General features: G+C 41.6%; 1 protein-coding gene across 1 annotated transcript; it reads left to right on the top strand.

Annotated features, from left to right (window-relative positions):
• The first annotated feature begins 1,581 nt into the window (after positions 1-1,581).
• On the top strand, positions 1,582-9,234 carry LOC141963926 (borealin-2-like). Its single transcript, XM_074913661.1, has 10 exons — positions 1,582-1,755; positions 2,298-2,426; positions 3,399-3,439; positions 3,776-3,836; positions 4,474-4,532; positions 5,297-5,364; positions 6,645-6,743; positions 7,831-7,963; positions 8,208-8,294; positions 9,077-9,234. The coding sequence occupies exons 1-10, from the start codon at positions 1,626-1,628 to the stop codon at positions 9,119-9,121; spliced, it is 852 nt and encodes a 283-aa protein (XP_074769762.1). The 5' UTR covers positions 1,582-1,625; the 3' UTR covers positions 9,122-9,234.
• Positions 9,235-11,121: the final 1,887 nt, after the last annotated feature.

Genomic DNA, 11,121 nt, shown 5'->3' with positions numbered 1-11,121 from the left:
CAGTTAAGGCTGAACAACCGTGGCCTGACAGCTTTAGTAAGGGGTTTTTTGATATTGTCAGTTGTTTCCTTTTTAAAAAACTTCTCACACGGCTTGTATGAGATTAAATTTACAGAGCAACACCATTTTGTCTTTTTGCTGTGACACCTCAGAATGACTTTAGTGATGTTTGTTTGGTAATTCAAAAGAAAAGGAAGTTTAGGGAAAGGGAAGCTAGTCCTGCTTCCCTAAACATATATGCATATCCCAGCATCACTAAAAGAAAGCAAAAGCATGCTAAGCACCACTAAAAATAATTTAAAAAAAAAAAAAAAAAAAAAGCAGAAGCAGGCTATTCTCTTCTTTGTATCAGGTATTTGAGTGTTTTCTGGAGCAGAAAGATTTACCTGGCTTTTTGGGGGAGTAGGTTGGTTGTTTTATAAACAGGAACATGGTCCGATTGAAAATGGTTATATTATGAACTGTCAGATTTTTTGCAGTTTTTGAGCTACATAGGCAGTCCCATCTGGATCAGTAGATAAGGATACTGTGCCAGATACATGATACAGAAAAAGCTACTAACTTCAACATCAACTTGCTTGCAACATCAACTACATACACTGTGTGAAAACCACTAGTGTTTTAAACCATTATCTAAATTACATTTGACACAGTTCCCTGATCAACAAAGAATACAGGTTTGATCATTTGTACAAAACCTAAGATACTCATACCTCTGGTGTGATTTTTTATTTGGATGCATGAAGATTGTTTCTGCAAGGAATTCTACTTTTAAGGATACATCTTTGAAAGTTTTTATAGATTCAGTACTATGTGCAGTCATGCCTTTCTGAAGTTCCACGTTGTTACATGTTTATTAAATCCTCTCTTCGCCTGATTAGAGTTTACATGGCCTGTAACCATTTGCATCAGGCAGAACAGGTTATTGACTCTGCTAGCTCTGACGCGCTGCATATTCCGAACACTGAACAGCTAAAGTGCTAAAACCAAACCGAGCTCTGAAGCAAGGTCCTTCCCACACAGCAAGAAGGTTTCCCAGTGCCTGTCCAAGCCCTGGCAGCACAACCGCTGCCGGTCCCGGGCACCCCCGGCGCCGGTCCCTGCTCACCCCGGGGATGAGAGCCGACACCTGCCCTGCCGCCGCTCCTCAGGGGCCGAGGTCGGCAGCGGCCGCTTCAAAGCGACGAGGGAAGAGGCACAGTTAATTCAGTGCCGCCCGGACGAAGCGGGAGTGCGGGCGGATGCCAACGCCTGCCCCGCTCACCCCCGTCAGGGCGCGGGGGCCCGGCCCGGCCCTGCGGCCCCACCGACACGGGGCACCCCACGACTCCCACCCTGGCCGCTTCCCCGCGCCTCCTGCCCTCCCTTCGGACAGGAGAGGCCGGCGACCCCCGGGGTACCCTCGGCCCCCCGCCCGGGCAGCTCCCGCCCCGCAGGCCGAGCCCCCCCGGGACGCCCCGTCCCCGCAGCCCCTCAGACGGGCCGGGTCGCCCGCTCCCACCGCCCCGGAGGGTGTGTCCGCCCGGGCCCGGGGGAGGGGGGCAGGAGGAGGGGAGGGAGAAGCCCCCGCTCTTACAAAAGCTTCCCGGGCGCGGAGCGGCGCGTCTGTCCCGCGGGGTGCAGCCATGCCCCTGAAGAAGCCCGCGGGCAAGCGGCGCAGCACCGACTCGGGCGTGGAGCGCGACCGCGGGGCCCTCTCCCAGGAGAAGAAGGATCAGCGCATCGCGCTCTTCCTCAGCGACTTCGACCACCAGGGTAGGGCCGGTGCCCGCAGGTGCTGCGGCGGCTCCTGGCGCGGGTCGGTGCGGCGGCGCCGGTAGTGCCCGCCCGCCCGCGCTTCCCCCCCCGGCGAGGGGAACCTCCGGGCCGCGGCCGGGCGCGGCCTGCAGCGAGCAGAGCGGAGCCGCCCGCCGGGCGACCGAGCCCCGGCTCGGGCCGGCTCCGGGGCGCCGCCGCTCCGGGAGGGGGCGCCCTGGCGGCCGCCGGGGCCCGGGGGCGGGCGGGCCGCAGCGCTCGGGGCCGCCGGCGGGAGCCCGGCCATGGCGGCCCGGCGCCCCCCCGCCCCGGCCCCTCCCTCCGCCCGCCTCGCCGCCGGCCTGGGGCGCGGCTCCCGCCGCTGCCCGCCCGCACCGTGTGCCTCGGCACCCCGAGGAGTGTCCGCGGCCGCTTTGGGGCGCTCGGGCTCCCCACGCAGGTTGCCCCCGGTGAGGCATTGCTCTGGTTTTTAATGCGGCCTACCAGTGCTTATACTTGGAAACACCTACGCGTGTGGCAATAAAAGCCTGTTTGTCTTAAAGCCAAGGAAAATATCCAGGAAATGAAGAAAGACCTTGATTCGCTTTTGCAAACAGCTGAGAAGGCGTTTACGGTGGAGCTGCTGAAGATGCCGCTTGCCATCAGGAAAATGAAAAGAAAAGACTTGCTTAGTAAGTGTGTGTGGCCTTATATTTGCAAGGGGTGGAGCCATCACTACAGCATGGTGTACCCTTGTGAGAAAACCTGTAAACTCGGTGACTTCTATGAAGAAGTTTGCTCTGTCTGCTGAATATTTTAAGCGCCTCAGCAACGGCCTTACCCAGCAGGCGCTCAGTAAACGCTCTTCTTCAAGTAGACTGACTTGTGTTACACAAGGTGTAGAACCAGTAGGTAAGAGTGCATAGAATCTGGAGGTGCTTTCTATGTGTGCTCTTAAGTCATCGTATTTAAAGCCTGCGAGAGAAGGAATAATTACAAGTCTAGTATTTTCTGTGCATAAAAACTTAAGCACTTCTTTCCATCTGAATCTATTCTAGCCACAGAGATTATTGGGTTTTCATTAACTTGAAGTTTTTTACTACTGAGCCTTTCTCATCTAGTTTACCTGTGATGATAACTGAACAAGTTTAATTTTAACCTTATTTATGCAGCAGTTTAAGCTGTGGTGTACAGTTAGTGTCAGATGTATATTCTGGTGAGAACTGATGTTTTGGAATCTGTCTTGCAGCAGGAAATTGCAGGGGCCACACAAAGATCAAACCTAAGACTCTTGAAAAACTTAAGTTTACTGTAAGCCTTTGCTGAGTGTGTATTTCAATGTCTTTCTTGAAAACTTCTGCCTAAAAGCATTAGCTTTCAGGAGCACAATGTATGAATTCAGGTTATATACTGTGTGAGGACGCTTAGTATCTCTTTCAAAGATTAAACATACTGAAATGGCCTAAGATTTTAATTGTTGTTTTGTAGGAGAGACTATCTTGCAAGACTTGACTCTAGTTCAAAGGCAACATAGGTGCTAGCTGAGGTTAACTATTTAAGCAACAGTAATCCTGAATTGTTTAGCTTCATAGCCCATGAGAACCTGCAGATAACAGTTATGCAAGTAATAGTATATAAACAAGTTACATTTTCTTGAGTTACAGATTTCCAAGGAGGGGAGGAAATGGCTCTTGCTGCTGTGGTGGTAAGTGTGCGTTTTCAAATTCTATCACAGCTTAGAGGTGTCTTCTTACTGTAAATGTTTCATTCAAATAGTTTTGTTTGACTCTCTGTTTAAATAGAAGATTATATAAAAAAGCTGGACAGCCAGCTATGGTTCAGTTATCAACATTACCTAAAGACTTAGGGTTATCTGCTAGCAGAAATCCAGAAGTTTCAGAAAAAATAAACTGGTGTTCAGCCAGTCCCAATTCTGTCACTTTCTTTTATGCCCTTTTAGTTCAATCCCTTTTGTAGGATAATATGCATTTACTTAGCTAAGTCTGTTGACTTTTGCTTGTCGGATAAACATTTTTTTCAGACTGACTGTTCTGTAGGAGACATACCAAATCCAAAACCGGTGAGGACCAACAGCAAAAAAGGCAAGTCAATCCATTAATACATAGCTTGGTTCTTAAATTTTCTGTATTGGTTTGAACTGAGCATTTGTATAGTGAATGCTAAGGAAGGGAAAGTGTATAACTAGAAGTACAACATACACCCCCCCCAGCATTCAGTGTGGAGGATCATGGGCTTTGCTACTGTTGAGGTACATTAATACGTAAGTGTTCCTGCCCTTTGGATTTATCACTGAAAATGGCAAGAAGAGACAGATTTAAGTGACTTGTCAGTGCTTTATAGTATAGCAGAAAAGCTGGGAAAGTTCCCCATTTTCTCTTAGGTTTCCCTTTGACCTCCTGCCCATTGAGGTTTTTAAGGGAAATACCGTTTCTCTTCATACTCCAAAGTACGCAATAAGAAGGACACTACCACCGAAATGTAAATCTATTTTGTCAGGGGATTGAAAGGTTATCTTGTGTCTTTTAACTGTCCCATGTGTCACAGTGTCTGTGACGAACACACATAGTTTGTTTTGAACTCTGTCCCAGGAGAATGACCATCAGGTAGCAGAGCTGCTAGATAGCTGTCACTGGGTAACAGGGCCTCAAATAAATGAGTCTGGTGTTTTGAGCTCTTGGTGACATTTTTATTTTCCTTGTCTTTCTAATGTGTTTTTAGTTAAGGTAACTACGATTGTAGAATATGAAGATGCCAAGCATATTTCTGCAAAGAAGAAAGTAAGTTTATTCTGAACAAACAGTATGAGGGTTTAATCAGTTCTGACCTGTTATGAACCCTGCTAGATCCATAAATGGGTAGGCGAGTGGCCTGTTGCTTGTTTGAATTTAAACCAACTGATGTTTCAATGTATTTTAAATTAAGCAGGGCCAAACCATATAGTAAATTAATTTCTTAATTTATACACTTCTAGTAAGTCATTCACACTGACTTGCAAATACTGGCATAGCCATTCTCTCTTGATTTGCCAGTAAGTCTTGATGGTTTGAGGAACAATTTTTTTTTTTGAAAAAACTCAACTTCATGTTTTCATACATGCTTTTCTATGTTTGAATGACTTGTGCATTCTTTTCCACCTTTATCTCTAAACCAAATAGCACAGGTGTATTAATTTTACCACCTCAGTCTGTCTGTGCCATGCAGTGCCTCAGCCAGACACTGAAGTATGTGGCAAGATGACAACAAAAAGATTATATGTAAGAGTTACAGGCATTAATTATAAGAGGAGTTACAAGTTGGAAGGGTGTATATTGTAAAGGTGGTTGGTTGTACAGAACTTCAGTATGAACAAAGATGTTTTAGCATTATGAAACTAGTGGTTTGGAATGTGTTTCTGCTATTTTATGTATATGTAGAACTATAGAAAAGGCAGCACTATGGGGATTGTTCTTTTTTAACAGGAAATTCTTACAGTGTTGTTCCCTGGAAGTATCTTTCATTTTGCCTTAAAATGCCACTTTTAACTGCAATCTTACATTTTCAGGTTTCTAAAACGAAGTCGTTGGTTTCTTTGGCTTCTGGTTTAAATAGCAAACTGAACCCTCTTTCTAGGTAAGTCTGACCTTTGGTAGCTTATTTAACTCACCTGAACTTGAGCATGCTGAATAAAAGCCTTTTCAGATGAAGTAGCTGGGATTTGAGGCCAATAGGAATCTGCTAAAGATGTCTTCCATGACTTGAACCAGATACATTGTAGTGATGTGAACCCTGAACAAAAAAGCACCTCTAGCTGATGATGTAGTTCTCTCTCACTCACTGAATGGTGCAGTTCTGAATCTATGTAATGAGTATAGATTTCCAGACAATATGTAATGGAAGAGAGTGTAAGGGAAACATCTTTGTTGCTCTGTTCAGGCTAATGAATTGTTCTGTTGTAATTTTGGCCTCATACATAGCTGAAAGGGAGGTGTCATTAGCAGGAAAATACATTACTTGCAGAAGCACCTTAGAGCTACTTGCAGTCAAGATGGACCAAATTCAAGTCTTATATAAAAAAACTGGTGGGTATCTGCATGAAATTTTTTTTTAGAAGCTCTTGCTACAACTCTGACTTTGGTGTGCATACTTGTACCCACTGGCACTTATTTTAATAAATTCCAATTGTCTTCAGAGAAATGCAATATAAATAATTTATCAGTATTTAATGTGCTTAAAAGAAATTTTAAAAACAGCTAGGATTAATTCTTGAATTAGGATTATAGAATTTTGGGCTCAACAAAATCAAACTAGAGAAGGCTGCTTTGTCTGGGGAAGTCTAACTTTTCAGTCTTTGAAGGTTGCTTTATTAAAGTACACCAACACTGGGCCAAAACCATGTGCCCTTACAATATCTCCAAAATGTGTGTGGGAAAAGAGATAAGAGGAAAGTGAGATAAATGATCGTCAAGATTTCTGTGAACTGAGTGAGAATCCAAAACTGGAAGAAAATTTTTCTTTGGATTTGGGACAACCACACAGGACAAATACCCTGAGAAGTAATAGATAAAAATTAATTCCTGCTGAAAAACAAACTTCCCAAGAAACTTTTCCCAAACTCAGATAGAAGGCTGTGGATATTCCCTTAATTATACCCAACTCGGGTATTGCAGCCCTCTCTTATCTACTAGCATAAATGATCCTTTCATTCCCCTATGGTGTTAGGTCCCATCGTATCACATCTATCTCAGGAGGACTACTTTACAGTATATACACTAGATCTCTACCATGGAGCACTTCAGCATTCTCTAATTCACCAGTTGTCTTCTATCTTCTTCCTAGCTAAAACTCTACAGTAATAAGGAGAAAATTAAAAAAAAAACAAAATGAACAATCACTCTTTTGTTTTTTTTAAGGTCTGTTTACTCTTCTGCAAATGTGACTGAGACCATTAAGTCTCTTGCTTCTGATGGCAGTGCCACAAATTTGAAAGCCACACCAAAGACATCTAAAAGGTAAGGGGTTTTCAGCTTATTCTTAATAAATAATCTTGTTATATACCAAGACATTATATCTGCATTAATATCAATCTTGGTATTAATCATGATCAAACTAGATTGAATTGGTCTTTATGATCTGGCACTAAATTTGGTGGCAGGGATGGTGAACCAGTCACACCTCCTGCTTTGATTGTGGTTGTTAACTTACGTTCTCATAGGTACAGGATTTCATGTCACAACTAAGCTAGCTTAAAAAAAGCAGATTTAGAGTATAAATTCTACTCCCACCCACTGTTGTTTAAAGGTATAGTTTAGAGCTTAAACTAATTCTCAGAGCCCAAGCTTGATTAAAATGTCACCAATACAGCTGTGTTTTGAAAAAAAAGAATCAAACCCCCAAGAACCCCAACCACATAAACTGACAATCAGTTCTTTGCATATTGAAAGTTAAGGTTTTCTGTTATTATCACTCACCCTACACTACAGTTTGGTTTTGGCAGAAGTCATCAGCTGAATTGAGGGGGAGAAAAACTTCAATGGGTTGTGAAACTAGTAAGTGGCTTAGTTTCACCTTGGCCTGCTATAAATTTCAGAGGTGTGTTTCCATGCAGAAGATAGCCAAATCTTACAAGAACAACTGTATCGTGAAGGAAGCTTAGGAACTTTGGCATAAGGCACACCTTGTACCTCTGAGAGCTAGCAGCTTCAGTATTTCTTGATATCTCTCTCTGTAGTAGACAGATACAGCACATGTCTTAAGCCATGCGGCATGAAGTTTCCTCTTTCCAAAACTATAAGCATTCACTGTTGATAGTGGAGTGGATATTCTTGTTACTGAGTGGTCCAAATGTCAGCTTGCTCACTGGCCTGTAGGACAGGCTTAGAAAGTTACTGCATTGTTTCAGGGTCATGTTACCTAGTGGTACTAGTAAATGCTGTGATAGTTGAATTTCCTGTAATCTTCTGGCAGAACTGGGAAAATTTAAATACGATTGTCTTTGTATTAAGTATGTTTGCTACTACTTGCATTTGCCTCATGTTTGAAAATTTCCTGCAGAGCATAGGAAGTTAACCTCAGAGGAATATTTTTATTGTATTCTAGTGCTGGACTACAACAGACTGTCTCAAGAACTGTACCTACCAGTGGAAGAGTTCAAGGCATGTTGCTAAGAAGTAAATCAGTACCCCAAGATAAAACTCTTCCATTTGTAAACATTCCCCTGGCTGATGGACAGGTATCAAACCTTTTTTTTTTTTTTTTTATAAAACCATTTTCATCTTGTAGTAGCTGATAAACTGTGTATAGTCTGATAGCAATAGTTCTTGCTAACCCTAAATGAGCTGCTGTTAAAAAAAGGGAAAAATGGTTACTTAAGTTTTGTAGTGTAGCAGGAAATCATGATTTTCAAAAAAGCAGGCCATGCAAGTAAAAACTTTCAGAATAGTTTTTACCTTAAAACTGCTTCTTTTTATGTTTAGACACTCTGTACGGCTGGTGGAGACCTCCATAATATTGACGTGCAACTACTAAATCAAGATACAGTACAGCATATTCATAATTTAGTGGTAAGCTTAAATGACTAGGCTTACATATAAATACTCAGACACCTAGTCTCAGGTTTTCATGTGTGATACTGCTATGAATGCAAATTCTGAATGCTTTAACAGTTCTGAAGTTAAGCCTAATTAGTTGGCATAAATTGGAGGGAGGAACAGGGAGGGGAGACCTGCTGCACACAGATAATGTGTAAAAGTAAATGCACTTAAATAAGTGTGTGTTTGGTAATTGCCTGGGGAACCACAGAAGCATAAACTCTTTCTTCTAGATTGCTCTGGTGTCTCTCCTACTATGTGAGCAAACTGCCATTCTCTATCTCATATTCACAAAGGCTTAAAGAGCTGCAGCTAAGTTTTGATTCTTGTTATAATCTCTCTATTATTCTACATCCCTTGCTGAGTAAGAACTATACTCCTGTTAATTCTCTGCTGCAACTGAATGGTAATTGCCTTACCTTTGGTTCAGGGAAGTAAACTGTTTTGAAGCAGAATGAAGTTGAACAGAACTCTGTGGCACATAGTGCCTGACTCTTCTGAAGGGTACCTGGGCTTTTGCATGCAGTAATGTGCAGCACCAGAAGGCTATCTAGACATAAAAAATATGAATCAGTTCAGTCTCGCAGGTATTTATACTTGAATGGAGCTGTATGAGTTAGATGTTTTGTATTTTGTAACATGGACCTGCTGCTGTAGGTAGAGAATGGGGGAGTGCTTGCTCACTGCTTGCTTTAACAGTAGTGACTTCTCTTCTGTTGGATATCTTGAACTAAAATTATTTTTTCCCCCCTTAGAGTGAGCTGACTGTACTATGTGGAAAAGCAACTAAACCAAGTTAATGGAACTGTCTTGTGACTACAGAATATGCTTGCTGCCTCTGAAGTGTTTAGATAATGTCTGTAATGTCTTAATAAAGCTGTATACTGCCCAGTAAATATTTTTATATAAAAGCTTACAATGTGATGTGTATTACTAAATTCCTATTATCTCTGTGAAGGATATGAAAGCAGAAGAAAATAGTTCTACTTCTTGAATTTCTTTATAGAAGGCTTAGCTAACATTTAACCTCAGTTCACAGTAAAATGAACAGTAACAGTTTCGATGCAAGAATTAAGTTTTAACTCTGATATTCTAAATGGAACTTTTGAGGTTTTTTTACATAAGCTATTCCTAAGTATAGAGCTCTATAATATTATTTTTTCCATGCATGACACAAGCAGAATGTAGTGTTGGTTTACTACTCATGTTTAGTCTTCACAGTATGTCTCCCTGAATTTAACTCCAGAATTAAGCTGAAGTGCAAAGCATTTCAAGACATGTATCTTTAGTTCTGTGGTGGCATACATGAATCTGACACAGGATTTAAATTTATTTCTAGTCTTGTGCTGACATGACAGTAAGGGGAAAGATGACACATACTAACCCAGATTTACTCTAGTTTGTGCTGGTAGTTTTCTAGTGCTTACATACTAGAGTTCTAAGTACATATTACTGAGTAATTTGTAGGAAAGGCTGTTAACATCCCTCCAGGTGAAGATACCAAGTCCAGCAATCATGCTGTGTGTGCTCTAGTTTTTTCAGAAATTGAGGATGCACTTGGCTTTTACTCTCACAGTGGTGACTTCAAGTGTTTTCACTGTGGTAAAGGATGGTATGAAAGACTCCTACACTTGTTAAACTAAAACAGTAGTTCAAGAATGAAATCTAGGTTAGTTTTTCTTGGTTTTACCCTTGTTTCACTTAGGGAAACAAAAGTCACAACTTTCAAATAAGGAAAAAGAAAGCTTTCCAAGGCCTGGGAAAAAACTCATAAAGAACATGCAGTTAAAACTATCAAACTATGCTCTCACTTGGTAACTGGAAAATACAGGAATAAACCTCTCATTCAGATTATATATGAAGTTTATAGAACACTCATGAAGGGTTACTTCAAGTCAGTAGTTTAACCTGAATTAACACCTATTCTCCCTTAAATTGGTAAGATCAATCACATCAATGTGGTATTAACTTTTGATTATTGCAGGTAAATGGGCATTTCAACATGAGTGATTTAACAATTGGACTGACATAGTATACTACACTAATGTAACTAAAATTTGCAGTGTAGTACTGAAACCTTTAGGCTTTAATTTTTGGAAAAGGTATCGTGTAAGACAGGCCAACATAGCTTTGTTGTGGAGCTTAGCTGGTGTTTAGGTAGGGTGGTAGTTGTATTACAAAAATAGCTGCTAGTGTTTAATCCAGTCTCCTCTTAGTGTTGTCTGAGGTGCAATTTAGAGATTAGCTTTTTTTTGTGACTAAAAGACTACTACTAAGAGCTAGGAAAGTGTTTCTGGGCCCTGACACAAAGGACAAAAGCACAGAATCTACACTGGAATGAAACATAAGGACTCTTCCATCAACTGAAGTCATTCTTATGAATTGTCACCAAGCTAAGAAGTCTTCAACACTCTATCTACTATGTTCCTTTTAAATTTGTAAGATTTTAATTCCCCACACCTTTTCAGTGATTGTCTGAACTTCTTGCATCAGCCTAAGGCTACACTGGAAGGTTATGGGTAAATAACTAAAAAACTAGTTTTCCTATTATATGCTACTTAGAGGGATGAGAAATTGCTGCATGTTAATAGATAAATCTTTGACTTATTTTTTCAAGCAGCAGTAATCTTTCTTTCACTGATGACTTCTTCTCTGCAAACCTATTTTTCAAAAGAACATATCATCTTTTATGTGAACAAAGAACCACACCACTGTCACTATCCTATAAACAAATATTTGCTTTGAGCACTGTAGTGTATTTGATGTACAGACGACAGATAAGCCTTTCTATAGCAGTCAA

This window comes from Athene noctua, chromosome 9 (genome assembly GCF_965140245.1).
Source record: "Athene noctua chromosome 9, bAthNoc1.hap1.1, whole genome shotgun sequence".
Taxonomy (NCBI): domain Eukaryota; kingdom Metazoa; phylum Chordata; class Aves; order Strigiformes; family Strigidae; genus Athene; species Athene noctua.
This window is presented reverse-complemented; position numbering and strand designations above follow the sequence as displayed.

Excerpts from the sequence above, each read along its gene's own strand:
- LOC141963926 (XM_074913661.1), top strand. The coding sequence starts at position 1,626 with ATGCCCCTGAAGAAGCCCGCGGGCAAGCGGCGCAGCACCGACTCGGGC. Across the intron at positions 3,440-3,775 it reads TGGCTCTTGCTGCTGTGGTG|ACTGACTGTTCTGTAGGAGA; the intron begins GTAAGTGTGCGT and ends CATTTTTTTCAG. Across the intron at positions 5,365-6,644 it reads AAACTGAACCCTCTTTCTAG|GTCTGTTTACTCTTCTGCAA; the intron begins GTAAGTCTGACC and ends GTTTTTTTTAAG.